General features: G+C 39.5%; 1 protein-coding gene across 3 annotated transcripts in view; it reads left to right on the plus strand.

Moving 5' to 3' along the window:
* Positions 1 to 19,189, plus strand: part of LOC126183196 (gamma-aminobutyric acid type B receptor subunit 1) — a 523,138-nt gene that overhangs the window by 77,053 nt on the left and 426,896 nt on the right. For all 3 annotated transcript variants that reach the window (XM_049924952.1, XM_049924953.1, XM_049924951.1), the window contains exon 14: positions 7,712 to 7,968. In XM_049924952.1, the coding sequence (XP_049780909.1) occupies positions 7,712 to 7,968 (257 nt within the window). The remainder of the gene's footprint in view (positions 1 to 7,711; positions 7,969 to 19,189) is intronic.

The raw sequence follows: 19,189 nt of genomic DNA on the forward strand, positions 1-19,189 counted from the left end.
TATTGTTTAATGTGTCCTTACAAGCCACACTTCATATGCTCACTGTACTTCATGTGCTTCAGCCCACCAAGGTGTTAGTTTAGGCTCGATGAGAGAAACAGACATATGAAAAAGAGAGTTTACTTCCCCAGTTGACATTACAAGCTTATTAGGAGTCGGTTCAGTGAATTTCTGTACACTGTGTAAAATTTAAATATAAAAGAATATCACTGCTGCTAATCTTTATGATCTACAGTGTGTAGTGTACGTAGTTGTTGCAACTGTATCGTGTCAGATTTGAACACAAAAGTCTTTAAAATGTGCTATCGCAAAACCATTGTTCTATTTCCGTGTGACATCTCTGCCATAGCACATGATCTGCACAAAAAGTATATTTTTAGCACTTCACAATATGCTTTAACCCCCAACTTGTACTCCTGTCCTTTGCTGCAAGCTGAGTATGCAGTTGATTCTGACAATACTAATCTGTCTTCATCACCATAGTGCCATTGTTTCCTCTCCTGTATGTGCCATGTGTGTAGTCATGTGGTATTTTGTATGTATAAAGAAGTTGGAATCTTCCGTAATCTAATGTTGGTTGTAGCAGCTGTCAGAATTCTGGTCCTGGACAATAAATGGGCATGACTATGTGTTTCTTGAAGATCTGGCTAAATTTGCCTCTTTAAATTTTTGCATAATACTTTTCATAAATGACATAGACCTAGTTAGTTCTGTAGTAAAGTAAGACTGCAGAGCATTCATCATGTTTGAATTGTGAAAAAATTTGCATATTGCATTACCGCTGTTTCAAACAGATTAGAATTTTGTGAAAGAACACAATTTTCTGACTTTGTTCTAGAATTCAATTTAGTCCTTAATGTATTTAGATGTGCAAGAAATTTTGATGATGACGGGCAACTATGTAATTAGATGATAAACATGTTAGGAATACAACAACAAACGTATTTTGGCTTTAAAGAAGCCACATGTGTAGTGATTTATTTGAATTTCACAAGAAAGAAATATGCTATTTGTGAATAATACTAGTAACAGTATAGTTAATATAGCTTTACTAATGGTCACTACATAGTAAGGATCTTACTGTCCATTTTCACATAAATGTTCATACTGACATTATCTGAATATATACTCATTACTGTTAAAGTAGTGTTTTGGTCAGTTTGTATTTTGTAGGAAGTGCAAGCATTTGTCTGCAGGGGAACAGCAACCATTTCAGAGTTGCATGTAAATTTTTCTTTATTTTACATGTTTCACTCAACCAAAGTGAACATCTTCAGAACTGTGGAAATACAATGTGTTACACCACCATACAATAAGATAAACTGATAGATTCAACTTATAACCTGATAACATACATTACATGGCTGAAGGCCACTCTTTACAAATATCAGCCTGCATACAGCACTGCCATCCCACATAAAATGAAGTAAGTTGATTGTGTACAGTTAACATAAACTCTGCAGTCAGGTACATTGTAAGATTAAACAGCAAGACATTCCATTTGTTGTTGAGTGAGTCAAAGCCTTGTCATTATGTGCTTTCATTGAAACCACCTCATGAAGCTTTATGTAAATCCTGTGCAGTAAAAAAAAAAAAAAATTAATATTGCTAAACTATGGCAAAATTCCACCACTTTTTTGGGCATTCACGCTTAACATGTCTAAAAACGTACCCAGTTATTAAAATAATTATAAGGGACATAGTGAGATTACAAATTAAAATTATAATTGCCACTTTTAAGGTGTAATGCATATGTTGTGTATATAAGAGGTTATTAACAGCATTAAAATTAACCTATATTAACGCAGATGTACCATACCATTCATGCGTGGTGGCACAATACTTCTTACATCTAAAACTATTAGAGCACAGTATATGGAGAGGAAAGTGTTTACAACATACATATTTATTTACAATGCACATATCTGGTGTATATATATATATATGTACTTGATTACACCTATGAAGGTAACAAATTTGAAATTGCATGGAACTTTTGTATTGAAAACAGATGGCAATTAGGAAGACCGTTCATGTTGGCTCAGCTGATGTCATGAAGATGGTAGAGAGTCACAGCTTTTAAGGGCATGAGCACATTTATAAGATTCATAACTACTTGTAAATACCTCTTAAATTAACATAAAAAAGAAATTGAAATTGTCATTTTTTTCAGACATTGACTTACATATGCCGTACTTGTAAATATTCATTAAAAACCACGTACAACTAAATGTGTATGTCTGCAGACGTTGAGACATAGTGAGGTTATTCACCTAAACATTACAATTTATTAAGATGGAAAAACAATTTTTTTTTCCAATTATGGTGCATGAAATTTTCACAATTAAGGAAGATGGCAGATGGACCATTCAGGTTGGCAGCAATAACAGTGCAGGAGTGGTAACGAATCACCACTTTTATGGATGTGAGTGCAAATATCTAAAATTAACCACTAGTGTAACATGACATTGTAAAAATCAAATCAAAACCATAATTGCCATTTTAATGGGTGTGTTGGTGGAGAGTACAAGAAAAGAGTCCTGATGGCACTAACAAAGTTTCAACTGTCTTACTCTTCAGTTATTATGATTATAATGTGATTATGATTATATTTAGTGGAATAGTTTTTTCCCATTATGGCTAAGTGTAGGACAATGATTATGATCATCGAATACTGTCAGCATGTAAACATGAAGGGCATGCGACACGTACAACACTTTACCTACTGATCTGAACTGCAAGCACCAAGAACATTCGTGAGGTAAACAGAGTAATAAGCATCATATTTCCACTGTATGTAACCAAGGGAATAATGTCTGGGAATAAGTACACAATTTAAACAGTGGTTTGCTTTAACCACTTTTACTTAATCACCTATCATGGCAACCTATCGAGGAGCCAGCAGTTGCTGTAAAAGGCATTGCATATAGTAAATTGTTGAGATATCTTCAAACGCAGCTTGCATATATGCTTCTAGGTAAAGACAAGTATCAGATAAAATTCCTATAAATTGTACATATTTGAGAATAAAATGGGAGGCAGTTAAAAGCTTTTTAGAATTAAATCATGGGTAACATTCATTCCTGCAGACATTGCATAACTGCTTCATGCGGGACCAACTACAAGTTCAGTTAATAACTAGGTCACAAGTGCCTGTCTACAGTACATCATTGCAAACGGAAGAAATCGTTCACATTAAACTCGTTACGACTGTATAACAAAGTGTGTGTGTTTCTTTTCAATGAAGATTTCCAGTTATTCCAACACATTCAATGTTGGGCCATTATCCGCAATGTTGACAACTCTCATACTATCCTGGATGTCACCTAGAGTATGGTTGTTTGCTTTCATGTGCACACTCAGTGCTGTATGGTTTGATTGCAGATTACAATGTTCTTGATATTGCACCTGAAATGGTCTTCCTGTCTGGCCAATATTCGTAATTTCACAATTTCTAATGAGTTGCTTGTCCTAAATGCAACATTAGCTTTCTGCCTGGGAAGACATAGCGCAATGCAGTCAGTTATAGGACCTTATGCTTGCCACCATCATACCCGTGAAAATGGCAATTACGGTTTTGATTTCTTTTTTACTATGTCATGTTCCAATAGTGATTAATTTTAGATATGTGCCCTCATGCCAATAAGTGGTGAATCATTACGACCCCTGCACTGTTATCACTGCCAACCTGAATGGTGTATCTGCCATCTTGCTTAATTGTGAAACTTTCATGCACCATAAATGGAAATTTTTTTTGTTTTTCCATCTTAATAAATTGTAATCTTTAGATGAATAATTTCACTATGTTTCGATTTCTGGAATCATATAAACTTAGTAATAGGTAGTTTTTAATGATTTTTAATGAGCATTTACAAATTGACATACATAAGTCAGTGTCTGGAAAAAAAGGCAATTTTAATTTCTTTTTATATTAATTTAAAAGTTAACCTGTAATGAATCTTAAAAATTTATTCATGCCCTTGAAAGTTTATGACATCAGCTGAGCCAATATGAATAGTCTTCCCAATTGCCGTATGGTTTAAGTATGTAATTTCTGTGCAATTTTGCCAGCCGCGGTGGCTGAGCGGTTCTATGTGCTTTAGTCCGGGTCCGCGCGACTGCTACGGTCGCAGGTTCGAATCCTGCCTCGGGCATGGATGTGTGTGATGTCCTTAGGTTAGTTAGGTTTAAGTAGTTCTAAGTTCTAGGGGACTGATGACCTCAGATGTTAAGTCCCATAGTGCTCAGAGCCATTTGAACCATTTTCTGTGCAATTTTATATTTGTTACCTTCATGGGTGTGAGTAAATGTGCTTTGTAAATAAATATGCATGCTGTAATCACCTTCTCTGTATACTGCACTCTAATAGTAGTAGATGTAAGATGAATCGTGCCACTACGTATGAATGGCATGTTTCATCTGTGTTAATATAGGTCAGTTTTAATGCCATTAATAACCTGCTGTACACATGCTGTACCCATGTAAAATTGGCAGCTATAATTTTAATTTTACTCAAGCCCTTTAAAATTGTTTTAATAACCACATGCGTTTTTTAGACTTGTGTGTGTGCATGCCCAAAAAAGCAGCAGATATTTGCCATACGTTAGTGATATTAGTGTTGTTTTTGTATAATATAGCTTTACATAAGGTTTCATGAGGCAGTTTCAATGAAAGTCCATATTGATAGGACATTGACCCACTCAGCAAGAAACAGAATGCACCTGAACACAGAGTTTATATTAACTGTACACAACCAACTTACTCCATTTTATGTGCGATGGCAGTGTTTTACACAGGCTGATATTTGTAACGAGTGGTCCTCAGACATGTAGTGTAAATTGTCATGTTGGAAGTTGAATCTCTTAATTGATCTTATTGTATGGTGGTGTAACACGTATTTCCACAGTTCTGAAGATGCTCATGATTATCAAGTGTAACATGTAAAATAAAGAAAATTTACATGTGACTCGTGGCTGCTCTACATTTTAATTTAGTTTTTGTTATGTGTTTGAATGAAAACAAGAGCTCAGTGCATCATATGTTATGCACCTGTATAAGTATTTGAGGTAAAACTTTTGCAGTTTGTTGAAATGCAGCAGGTGAAATCAGTTCCCCAATTCTTAGTACATATTTTATGGTACTGCTTTGGATTTCAGTGTGCATCTCAGCAAAATAAATAAAACTTCAGATATGTAAAAAGAAATAACCGGCTTCTCATGAACCATCCTTCATGAAGAAATGGTATACCCAAGTCTGTGAAATGTCCTAATATTCAATAAGTGTTTGTGATATTAACCTAAAATCAGTGGCTGTGTGTCTGCTGTAATATACTTTATAATTTGGGGGTACTTCAAAATCGCAGAGTATCACTAACTGTAAAATAGCTTATACAAGGACAAGGTACAGTTTTTTCAACTTGGCATAGAGATTGTGTTGATATCAATTAAATTTCATTTTGTTATCTTGGTACGTACTGTGCAATGATGCAGGTCATTATCAAATTGATATGTACAATATGTTTACCCTGTTGGTCCAAAAAAGTTTTGAGGCTACATTTAAAAAGTACAGAAAAGTTAAGGTGGTGGTTTTAATGCTTCAGATGCTCTATGTAGCCTCCATGTTGCTCCGTTGCAGTTTGTGACACAACAATGTTGAAATACTACAGCTGCATGTCCACTACTTAACACTACCTGTTCACAATTGACTGATCGAATACACATCAGTTATTTATTGTTGTTAGTTCAATCTGTCATGTAGTTACTGTGTTGACATCACATATATGCCAGGAATAAAGTCAGTCTTGGAACTATTTGGATAGATGATATATATATATATATATATATATATATATATACAGCTTTTTAAAGCAGTCCTATCATGTGTAGTTCACTTAAGTTAATAAAGGTTTACATGGAGTATGTATGTTCGTTTTTGGCAGTTAAGAAATGGCCAGGTGCATTCAATTGTGGCTGTTGTGCTATCAGATATAATCCACATGAACTCTGTCCCAAAACTAAAACAACAAATTGACCCATATAGTAACTGCACAATGTGATATTGTATAATAGGCAAAGCTGTATGAAGTGGCTCATATCATTGGCATATAAGAAGGAAGAGAGTGTGACATTTTGTACGAAGAATTAATTTTAGTATTTTATTCATCTTCAGCAACTGTAGGTGTATTTATTGAAATAATCAACAACAGGTTGCACAAAAGAAATTTTATTTCCTTAATGGGTTTAGGGACTTAGTGCCCTTCTCCCAAAGGTTTTAATTATCACATTATTTGCGAGTGTCAAAAATAAGATGTATGCAGCATATGGCTGTGGTTATGTGGTTCATAGTACCTGTACAAAAAATGACATGATGAAACATTGTAATGTCTGCACTTGTTGTTTGGCTTCCTTATGTCATTTTTGTGCAGGCACTATAGCCACATGACCACAGAAATATGCTGCATGCATCTTATTTCGATACTTGCAAATAATGCAAAAGTTATAACCTTCTAAAGAAGGGCACTACGTAACTGAAAATAGTTAAGGAAATAAAATTTGTTCTGTGCAACTGGTTGCTAATTATTTCAATAAAGAAGAATTAAATCTGGAAAAGATTTTACAAGATGGATGCATCATGTGTTGAGCACTGTCCAAAAGCTAAAGCAGAAACGTAACTTTTCTGCTGTGTTTGGACTATTTTAAAGAGAGTACTACTGATTTGAAGTGCCAATTTGTTATGGTGATTGAAACCTACCTTTGTATTCAGGAACAACACAGTTGTCAAAGCAGGTGGGTGGAAGCCAGTAGCATTGCAATACAAATGACAAAGGAAGTTTTATCTGCTAGAAAACATATAGGCAGCATTTTCTGGGTTGCAAAAAGTATTACTCTTAATAATTAACAATGCTAAACTACTAACTGGTATGTATGGCAAGTCTTCTGTAGCAACTGATCTCTGAGGTGGCACATTGGTTAAGACACTGAACAGGCATGTGGGAGAAGCAGACTCAAATGCCAATCTGGCCATCCTTCTTTGGATTTCCTTAAATCTTGTAAGATGTGAGGCTGGTTACTGTCCCTATATATGTCCAGTCCAAGCTAATGGTCTGTGTCTATTATTCATCTCTTTCCTTTAGAGCAACTATGTGAAAAACTGTGTGAGGAGAGACCTGCTTTGCAAAATAGTCATCTTTTGTCAGAACAAACTACCTACACACAGAGGTGCTAAGGCACTGTGAAAAGTGAGGGATATGAAATAAGAACTGTTGGAATATCTACCTAATCTCTAAATTGTTCTTCCAGTGACTTTCATCTGTTAAAGAAATTTGTGACCAGGAAACATTTTAAGTCAAAAGAGGAGGTTATAGCTGCTATAGACAGGTATTTTGAAGGCCTGCACGAATTTCACTTTGGTGTGATGGACTCTACTCACTGGAAAACGATTGGTAAAAGTGGGCAGCTACAATGAAAAACTAGTGGATTTTGTATATAAACAATCGGAAACTTTCTCTGCCAGGCTGAAAAATGACTTATCTTGTCCTGATTTTTATCATAAAAGTCTGAACCAATGATGGAAGTCACTGGCAAAATGCATGACTAAAATGATTTGTTTGCTACAAAATATTCTTAGTCTTTAAAACTTACTTTTTATAAATGTCTTCGTATTTTCAGTTGTGACTTCCCATACATATTCATATGTATGTTTGTTTCCACAGGTGTGATGTACGGTTACAAAGGCTTAGTACTGGTTTTTGGACTGTTTTTGGCATATGAGACACGAAGCATCAAAGTGAAACAGATAAATGACTCTCGTTATGTGGGAATGTCTATTTACAATGTTGTCGTGTTGTGTCTCATTACTGCTCCAGTTACAATGGTCATAGCATCACAACAAGATGCTAGTTTTGCATTTGTTGCTCTTGCTGTAATATTCTGTTGCTTCTTGAGTATGGCTCTTATATTTGTGCCAAAGGTAAGAAAGCAATTTGAATTATTTCAGCCCACTTAATGTGTAGGATGTTACCTGATTGTATTCTGACACATGCAGCAATTTCTATGCCATTTAATATTGTGTTACAGCTTTCTATGTAAAGTCTTATGAAAATGTGATCACACAAAAAATTATTAATCTTTGTAGATATATGTTGCAAATAATTGGAAAAGGAAGTGTGTTTGTGTTTGTTTGTTTGTTTGAAGAGGGGGGAGAAGGCACTGACGAAGGAGCAATAGCAAGTATTTTTGGCTTTGGTATGAAACCTATATTATTGATACCCTGTGGAGATTTCATGATAGTTGTGTAACTGTGTAGTAGACTCTATATGTAAATGTTAGTGACAACAATTTGGTGTTGTGAAGTGACCAGCTTTTAGGACCATTCTCATTATTGCTAAAAACTGATTTTCACAATCAAGAAAGTTCTTCTGCTAACCTTTCAGTCTTGGCATTTATTGGAGAATGACTTAATTGCACATAAGAGATGTTCTTAATCAGTGTATTTGCTAGATTCAACGTTACTAATATTGAAACTGCATTCAGTACATGAGTGTTAACTCACCAAAATAATGATTGGGTCTCTTGATTGCTGTGTCTGCAATGTCAGGTAAGCTAAATGTGTCCCCATGGACAGTGCTAAATGATCATCAAGGGGGACTCAACCAGCAATGATTAGTGTCAAGTTCCGTAAACAAGGGCTCTCTGAACTGACCTCAGGTCATAACTTGCCAGTCTTCTGTTACCATTATGAACATGCTTCAGTACTGAATGTCTGAGACAATGGAGACTATGCAACTTTGTCAAAAATAAAATGTTTCAAAAACTAAATCTCAAGCGGATCTATAGAACTATTAGTGGAAAAAGCTCTGGAACATGTGCTGTGCATCACTTTTGTATTAATTTTTCTCAGGCAAACTCGTGAGTAGAGATACAACTATCCACATAGGCCATCAGGTGGTATTCACAAGCAACTTTACCTGAAATGTCTTTTAGAAGTCCTTCTGAGAGGACGCCTAGAAATTTGTTAGTTAATAATACATCTACATCTACAATATAGCAGTGCCTGTGTTATTCTGAATTACGATGCCAGGTTCCTTTGGACATGCATGTTCAAAGGAACAGGCACTCTGGCCACTACAGCCATCATGGAATACATGAAGTGAAGTGTTTTTGCAGTTGCGAATATGGACTACCATCAGCAGTATAATGGAATGAAAATTTGTGCTGGACCAGGACTCGGACCTGGGTTTCCCACTTATCATGAGCGGTTGCTTTACCATATGTACATGTCCGAAGGAACTTTGCGTCATAATTCGGAATAACACAGGCACTGCAATATTGTATTTATCTTCCAACACCGAGCAAGCGACTTCCTAGTAAAATGTCTCCCCTGTACAGGAATATACATAATGGATGTATGAGCACAGGTTGTTACAAACATGTTCGATAACATGGAAGTTTGGGTCTGGCCGTGGTTCACATTCAGGTAGCCAAATGGCAAGGCGACCACTCTTGATAAGCTGGAAATCGGTGTTTGAGTCCCGGTCTGGCACAAATTTTCAGTCTCATCATTCCATTATACAACTGATGGTTGTGCATATTTGCAACTGTGAATACATTTCATGTATATCAACTTCATCTATATTCCATAAGCCATGTTACAATGTTTTGCAGAGGGTACTTCGAATTCAAGTCTCTCTGTTATACTGCCAGTGTCTTTTTGTGAGATACATGTAGGAAGAAACAGTATATTAGTTGACCCCTCTAACAGTAAACCACTTTGTGTCTGCCACTTGTAGCATGATGAGCATATCTTTGACACTTTTGCACTTGCTGAATGAACCTGTGACATAACATGTTACTTTTCTTTTGATCTCCTCTGTTTCCTGTATCAATCCTATCTGGTCTGGATCCAAGACTCACAAGCAATATTAAAGTATTGGTCAAACAAGGCTCTTGTAAGCTACCTCCTTCATGAGTGGATTACAATTCCTGTGAATTCTTCCATTGAATCTCTCTGGCACCTGCCTTACCTGCGATTAATTATATGTAATCATTCCACTTCAGATCCCTCTTTGCACATACTCCCAGATATTTCATGGGTGTGACTGCTTCCAGTGTTTGTCATGCAATTGTGCAATCACACAATAATGGGTCTTTCTGCCTATTGATGTGCAATATGATGCATTTGTGTTGAGGGTCAGTTGCCAACTGCTGCCTGAAGTCATGTGGTCCTCTGAAGGCCTTTTTGCATTTCACTACCATTTTCTTGTGGATGCAACTTCTCTCCCTATAATAATGTCATTTGCAAAAAGCTTCATGGAACTTCCAATATCATGTGTTATGTCACGTGTGTACATTGTGAAATATATTAGTCCTATAACACTCCCTTTGCAATACACCTGAAGTCACTTTTTCGTCTGAAGGTCTCTCTCTCTCTCTCTCTCTCTCTCTCTCTCTCTCTCTCTCTCCATTAAGAATGACATGCTGTATTCTGTTTTGTGTTCTGTTTGCTAGGAACTCTTCAATTCAATCACAAAGCTGATCTGATATTCTGTAGACTTATATTTTGTTCATTAGACAAAAATTCAAAACTGTATCAAACACTTTCCTGAGGATGCAGCTCATGTCAGTAACCTGGATACCAGTGTCTACTGCTGTCATGGACAGGTAAAACCAATTGGGTTTCATGTGATTGTTGTTTATGGAATCAATGTTGATTGCTGTAGAGATTTTGGCCTACAGAAATGTAATATGCGAGCATGAAACATGTTCAGAATTCCAGATAGTAGTAACATTAGTGATACAGGCCTATAGTTTTGTTCATCTGTCCAACAACCCTTCCGGAAAATGTATCATTTCTACATTTTTCTAATCACTTGAAATGCTTCGCTCCTTTAATGATCTACAGTACAGTGCTGCTTGAAGAGGAGTAAGTTCGAACAAAAAACTTCAAATGAACGTATGCCCTTTTCTTAACCGTATCCTACATACAGCTGTTTGAAAATCACAGCCATCAATCACATGTTCTTCATCATCAGCACTCACATGTGAATACAACCAAAGTGGCATTAGGGTGCTTAGTGTTGTCTTTACTGACCATTTCAATGCACACTTCACTTGTGCATTCTGTAGGGCCAGTGACAGAGGACATCACTGAAACGTATCCTGAGCATTGGATTGGTCGCCGTGGTGTCATTTCTTGGCCATCGAGGTCTGCTGATCTTACTGCATTACATTACTGTTTGTGGGTTTGGCTTAAGAGCAAAGTCTACAAGCGCAGAGTGGACACAAAGGAGGAAATTCTACCTTGTATTTTACATGCATGTACTCAAGTAAAGGACCATATGAATAAGCTCATGTCAGCAACACAGCAGCTATCTAAAATGGCTGCAAAATGCATTGCAGCTGACAGTGAACTTTTTGAACATGTTTTGTGAGGAAGTGTACACAATTAAACAAAACATTAGATCACAGTGTTTTGTTTACCATCACCTGCATTTATCTTGTTCCCAGTTGTTATCATTTGTTTCCTCAGAAACTGTTAAGAATAGGAGATGAGTTCATATGACTTTTTTTGTTAAGAATCACTAAAAAATCACCCCTCAAAGCATGCACCTTCCCTACTGTCTCATCCTGTACACAAATGTATAGGTATCCTATCAGGTCCAATTGACCCCTTCTGTTGAGTGATTTCAGTTTATTTTCCTGTCCTGTGATCACTTATGTTGATGTTGCTGTGACAGTTTAAAAGAGGACCCACAGTACCATCTTCCTCAGTGAAACAATGTCGGGAAAAGAAGTATAATATTTTAGCCTTCTCTCATCCTCCATTTCAGTGCCATTACACTCACAGTGTATCTGGACAGATGGATAACATTTGTTTACTGATGAAATGTAGGACCAAAACTTCTAAGGATTTTTTGTCAAATTGGTAGATAGAATTTTACTTTCACGTAAGTTGAACAGTTAATGCATGGCCCTCTTTATGCTAATTTTGCTATTGTTCAGTTTTTGTTTGTCAATGAGACTTCAGCCAAGTTTAAAACAACAGTGAAGTTCTCTTTGCCTTTGGAGCGACTTTATAATGTGGCTATCAAACCATGGCAAGCTTTTCCCGACCCTCACAACTTTGTGTCGCACATAGCATACCTGTGTAAGGTGTATTGTATATTGCTAATTAACTTTGTCCATTCATACTCAACATTTTCAGTCCCAGAGATAAATATTTCTTGTCGGCCATTCAGGTAATGTGAAGTCTGCTTCTTGTCACACTTGCTAAGCAGAAATAATCTTGATACATTTCTTTACATTCCTATTTATAGCTGTATTGTTATGATCATAGATTCTCAGTTCTGTGTTAACTGAGTCAAAACGTTCGAGCTTGTTTGGAGATCTAAAATGTTATCTTTGTGAGTCAGCTCTCTGATAAACTACTGAAGGTAATTTTCAGATAAGGTATTTAGAACAATTTCACACATATCCCTACATCTGGTAAGTTATAACCTCCCCCAATACTATAGCAGAACCAGGAAATGTACATGCAATATTCTTGAAGTTTTCCATCAAACAATCCACCACCACCATTCCTGAGGCAAGATTTTTATAAAAGTGGATGATTACTGTGGGTGATCTACCTATAACACTTACCTTCATACAAATTATTTCAAATTTGGAATCTTTACTGGCCCTGTTAGATGTTATTTACAGCTATAAATGCATTTTCACCACTGGTGTTCTTCTTATCTTTGTGATGTACGTTGCAGTCAGAATTTAGAATTTCATTGCTACTAACATCTGGCTTCAGCCAGCTTTCTGTCCCAAGTACTATGTAGGCATAATTACTGTTCACAAGCAAAAGTAGTTCTGGGACCTTTCGGTGGAAACTCCTGCAGTTAACTGATACTACACTGAGGTGACAGAAGCCATAGGGTACCTCCTACTATTGTTCCAGACCTCCTTTTGCCTGGTGTAATGCAGCAACTCACCATAGCATGGACTCAACAAGTCGTTGCAAATCCTGCAGAAATATTGAGCCGTGCTGGTGCTATAGCCATTCATAATTGCTAAAGTGTTGACAGTACAGGATTTTGTACACGAACTGACCTCTCGATTATGTCCCATAAATGTTCAATGGGAGTTGGTGTGGGTGCCCAAATCATTTACTTGAATTGTCCAGAATGTTTTTCAAATGAATCACGAACAATTGTGGGCCAGCGACATGATGCATTGTGATCCATAAAAATTTCATTGTTGTTTGGAAACATGAGGACCATGAGTGGCTGCAAATGATCAGTGATTGGTTCAGTTGGACCAGAGGACCTAGCCCATTCCATGTAAACACAGTCTACACCATTTTGGAGCCACCACCAGCTATCACAGTGCCTTGTTGACAACATGGGTCCATGGCTTCATGGGATCTGCGCCACATTCGAACCCTACCATCAGCTCTTACCAACTGAAACTGCAACTCATTTGACCAGGCCATGGTTTCCCAGTCTTCTAGGGTCCAACTGATATGGTCACAAGCACAGGAGAGGTGCTGCGGACAGTGTTGTGATGTTAACAAAGGCACTCGCAACAGTCGTCTGCTGCCATAGTCCATTAATAGCAAATTTTGCAGCATTGTTATAACAGATATGTTCACCCTACTTTCCATATTGATTTCTGTGTTTATTTTGTGTAGTGCTGTTTGTTTGTTAGCACTGAAAACTCTACACAAATGCCACTGTTCTCAAACATTAAGTAAAGGCTGTCAGCCTCTGCATTGTCCATCATGAGAGATAATGGCTGAAATTTGATATTCTAAGCATGCTCATGGTGCTGTGAATCTTGGAATATTGAATTTCCTAGTGATTTCCGAAATGGAATGTCCCATGCATCTTGCTCCAACTACCATTCCAAAGTGTGTTAATTCCCAGTGTGTGGCCATAATCACATTGAACACCTGAGTGCAAATGACAGCTCTGCCAGTGCACTGCTCTTTTATACCTTGTGTACATGATACTACTTAAAGCAGGATATGAGATCATTTCAGTTCGCCCTTACATCCCCAACCCTACACGTTGGTATCGGTGTCAGTGGTTTAATCATACCAGCCAGTCGTGTTCCAATCTGGTCAAATGCATTACATGTGGCAGGGATGCCCATGAGGGTGATTGTCCACCTCCATCCCCTCGTTGCATCAACTGTATGGGCGACCACGCTGCTGCTTCTAGAGATTGCCCTATTTTCAAAGATGAACAAATTATTCAGGAAATCAGAGTGAAGGAAAAGGTGTCCACATTTGCTGCTTGTAAGTTATTTGCCAGTAGAAAGCCCACTGTGCTCCCAGCAGGTAAATATAGCACTGACCTTGCATCTCCTCAGCCTGCTGAGGAGGTAGCCACACAGACTTACGATCTCACCTTTAGTGCTGCGGTTGTCAGATCGGCTAACCCAAAGATCACCTGTTCATCATCCCCACTATCGCCTGCTCACTCTCAGGCTCACCCTTCATTGACTCCTACTAAATCACGGGCCCCAAAATCGGACACCAAGACTTCCAAGAAAGAGCCTACTCGCAAAGATTTTTTACATACTCCGACCTCCCAGCCATTGATTCCTCCCTCCTCTCACCATTCTACTTCCAAGAATGCTCAAAAGAAACAAAGTTCCTCTCCTTCTCCACCACGGCGTGTCTCATCTACAGCGCCACACAGCAGTAGCCGCCCTTGGCCGTCTTCCATGTTGCCGAGACACACCGCTGGCGGCTGATCCACCAGCCGATCACTGGTGGCAGGAGCTGCCCCCAAGCAACCTATGGATGAGGATCTTCTGCCTTTGGCTGAATGCTGTTCCACGCCATCAGCCTCCAGCTCTCAGTGGTCGTTGAGTTGACGGCAAACGTGGTGAGATTTTTCCCTTTTCTGTCCGCCCTATGTTGATTATTTGTCTTTCCTCATTTACAATCAGTCCGGTTTGATCTCCCTCTGTTGATGGCACTCTGGGACACGGGGGCTTACGATTCTTCTCCATGGAACTGTCCATTATCACGCAATCCCCTTAAACAGTTCCTTCCAAGCTGTCACTGTATGTCTTTCCCTTTCTGGATACACCTTCTCCCTTTGTACCGTATACATTCCATTGTTCACACCAATTGCAACAGCCGATCTCCTTCATCTCCTTGGTCGCCCCCCCATTTGCTGGTTGGGGACTTCAATGCCCACTACCTGCTTTGGGGATCTCCGTGTCCTTGTCCGCGAGACTCCCTATTGATTGACCTCTTCCACCAAGCGGATCTTCGATGCCTCAACACTGGGGAACCTACATTTTTGTCTGCCTCCATGTCAAACTTCTCTCATTTGGGCCTTCCGGTTGGTACTGTTCAGCTAACTTGACACTTTGAATGGTTCACTCTAGCGGATAAATACTCGAGTGACCATTTTCCATGTGTCCTTTGATTACAGCCACAACTGTCATCTATGCACCCAAGATTCTGGAAATTTTCCCAAGCCAATTGGACACTTTTCTTCTCTCTAACGACATTCAATGACCGTCACTCTCCTAGCATCGACGATCAGTTCTCTCATGTTATGGAAGTTATTCATACAGCTGCGGAACATTCAATACCTCATACCTCCCCTTTGCCCCGGCATCCCCCAGTTCCTTGGTGGAACGAGATGTGCCGTGACGCAATACGCGAGCGGAGACATGCTCTTCGCGTTTTCCGCCACCATCCCACATTGGCCAATTGTATCCGCTCTAAGCAATTACGTGCACGATACCATCCTTTAATGCCTTTACTCCCTCATCTGTAGTTTGGAGTTGAATTCGACGGTTATCCAGAATGTATAGTTTCTCCCTGATATCTGGGCTCACTGTCACGCATGATACCTTATGGACCCAGTTGCAATTTCTAACTCATTGGATCAACACTTTGCTGAGATTTTGAGCTCTTCAAATTACCCGCCAGCCTTTCTCCTGAAGAAATAAGCAGCGGAAGTGTGACCTTTTGCTTTCTCCTCTCAAAATCGTGAAAGCTATAATACTGTTTTCTTTATGTGGAAACTCCAGGACCGGATGGCATCCATGTCCAAATGTTGCTGCATTTATCATACTGTAGTCTGCATTACCTCCTTCGCCTTTATAATCGAATTTGGACCGACAGAACCTTTTCCAGAAGATGGCGGGAAGCTATCGTCATTCCTGTTCCAAGCCCTGGAAAGGACAAACATCTCCCCTCTTGCTATCGTCCCATTTCTCTCACGAGTAGTGTTGGTAAGGTTTTGGAGCGTATGGTGAATTGCCGTTTAGGCTGGTGGCTTTTAATACCTGCTCCATGCGGTTCCTGAAAGCATCATTCTGCAGTTGACCATCTTGTTGCTCTCTCCACTTATATTGTGAGCAATTTTCTCAGAAAATGCCAACCGCTAGCAATATTTGTTGATCTGGAGATAGCATATGATACTTGTTGGAGGACAGGTATCCTCCGCACACTGTTCTCTCGGTGCTTTCGAGGGCAGCTACCCCATTTTATTCGTGAATTTATGACAGAGCGCACCTTTCAGATGCGGGTGCACACCACTCACTCCCGTACTTTCTCCCATGAAAACGGGGTGCCCCAGGGCTCCGTACTGAGTGTTGTACTGTTTACCATCACCATAAATCCAATTATGGATTGTCTCCTTCCCGATGTCTCAGGCTCCCTCTTTGTTGACAATTTTACGATCTACTACAGCTCTCAACGGACCAGCCTTCTTGAACGAAGTCTTCAAGGATGTCTCGATCGCCTCCACTCATGGAGCATCGAAACTGGCTTCCGCTTTTCTCCCAATAAGACCGCCTGTGTAAATTTTTTGTGTTGTACGGAGTTTCCTCCACCTTCCCTACACCTAGGCCCTGTCGACCTTCTGTTTGCTAATATCACCCAATTGTTGGGACTTATGTTTGACAGAAAACTGTGCTGGTCTTCCTACATTTCATATCTTGCAGCTCACTGTATGCGATCCCTCAACACTCTCCGTGTTGTAAGTGGTACCTTGGGGAGCGGACCGAGTGGTCCTCCTCCACATATATCCGCCTGTATCATGCCTTAGTGCACTCAAAATTGGAGTACGGAAGCATAGTTTACTCCTCTGCACAGATGTCTATTCTTCGGCGTCTCAACTCTGTCCACCACCAGTGATTGCATTTAGCATCTAGAGCTTTTTATACCAGCACTGTGGAGAGCCTTTACACTGAGACTGCTGAACCTCCACTATCCAATCGGCGAGCTGTCCTACTGAGTCACCATGCTAGTCATCTGTCTTCCATGCCTGCCCTTCTGACCCAGGCCCTTTTTTTCGACGCCTCCTTGGATGTGGGGAATGGAGGCCGCTGTTCTCCTCTACCACCACCGGGAGTCCGCTTTCGTCATCTGTTACATTCTCTTTCCTTCCACTTTCCTAAAACTTCATTGACAAATGGTGGTACGGTGCCACCTTGGCTTTGTCCCTGGACCTGCCTTCTCTGTGTCCTTTGTCAGCTGCCCCTCAAGGATAGTACCCACCCCCCTGTGCACACAAATGAAGGATGCCAAATTTATTTACACTGATGGCTCAAAGACCACATTTGGTGTTGGGAGTGCTTATATTGTTGGCAACACCCCTAATAGATTTCAGGTTCCTGACCAGTGTTTGGTATTTACTGCGAAGCTTTATGCTGTTCTCCAGGCTGTCCAATACATCCATCGCCATAAGCGGCTACAGTATATTATATGCTTGGATTCACTCAACTCTCTTCTCAACCTCCAAGTTCTTTATCTTTTCCACCCTCTGGTCCACCATATTCAGGACAGCCTCCACTTGGGGGGAGTCTCTGTGGCATTCCTCTGGATCCCAGGGCACGTTGCTATCCGTGGAAACAAGGCAGCCGATATAGCAGCCAAGGCTGCAATCTCTCTTCCTCAGCCTGCTGTTCACATGGTTCCCTTTGCTGATCTACAGAGCATTTTATGTCGTCATGTTACTCTTTTATGGCACACACATTAGTTTACACTTCCTGATAATAAATTACAGGCCTTATACCTCTTCCCTGTGCTTGGACCTCTTCCTCCCGGCCTCGTAATTTTAACTAGACTCTGGATAGGACACTGTCTTTTTAGCCGTCAACATATTTTAAGTGGTGATCCTCCCCTGCTTTGTCCTCACTGCTCTCAACCATAGACAGCGAGACAACTTTTACTTCAGTGCCTCTATTTTAATCTGCTATGCACCAATTTACTATTGTCGCCTGATATATCTTCCCTTTTAGCTGATGACTCATGCTCAGCTGATAACATCCTTCTGTTTATCAGTGTCAGTGAGATGACATCGGTCATTTGAAGCTCCTTTTTGGGGAATACAACCCCCCTCCCTCCCCCTTCAATAGTAGTTTTCTAAGATTTCCTTCCGTTTTTAGTTTCCCTCCTCCTTGAGTTTCACTCCCATTGCTGCTGATTTCACATTTGGTTTTTTACCCTTCCCTAAGCCACAGAATGGGTGCTTATGACTGTAGCAGTTTTGAACCCTAAAAAATAAAAATAAAAAAGCTACCACTATTTGTATTCATGCATATCATTATCCTATGCCTTTTGTCTTTCTTCATTCTGCCATGACAGATGCTACTCTTTCATTAAGGGAGCTGATATCCTTTGTTTCTCTATCATAAAAAATCCACATGTGCACATCACAGATACTGCTATCATAGTAACCACTTCTTGCATGTGGTGCAGTACAGACCTGTTGAGAGGGTCCTGCAGCTCTCCATTCAATAGTGGAAATTAAGAAATCCACATCAAAAATCACCACAGAATTGTCTATGAATCTGATTTAAGCCTTCCACTCAACTCCAAACCACGTTTGAGGCAAAATTTCTTAACAAAAGCAGCAAGCTGACTGTAGGAACTGAGGATGACTTATGAACCCAGGTGGCAGGAGTCATTTGTGATGAAATGATCCACAATTTGCAGCCCAGTACACCTAGTGCTATCAGTGACCACTGACAGAGCATCCTCTACATCTTGGTTGAGACTCTTTGGCAAGCAGAGTAGAGACTGGCCTTCCTTTGTGACCTGCTCATTATTTCCCTAAGGGGCTCCATCACCTGACTTAACATTGTAGCTCCCAGTGACTAGCAACTCCACCCATTGTGCTTGTCAAGACCTGTTGTAACTCGCCGATCATTCAAAGCACCGCCACGCA

The sequence above is a fragment of the Schistocerca cancellata genome, chromosome 4, assembly GCF_023864275.1.
Source record: "Schistocerca cancellata isolate TAMUIC-IGC-003103 chromosome 4, iqSchCanc2.1, whole genome shotgun sequence".
NCBI lineage: Eukaryota > Metazoa > Arthropoda > Insecta > Orthoptera > Acrididae > Schistocerca > Schistocerca cancellata.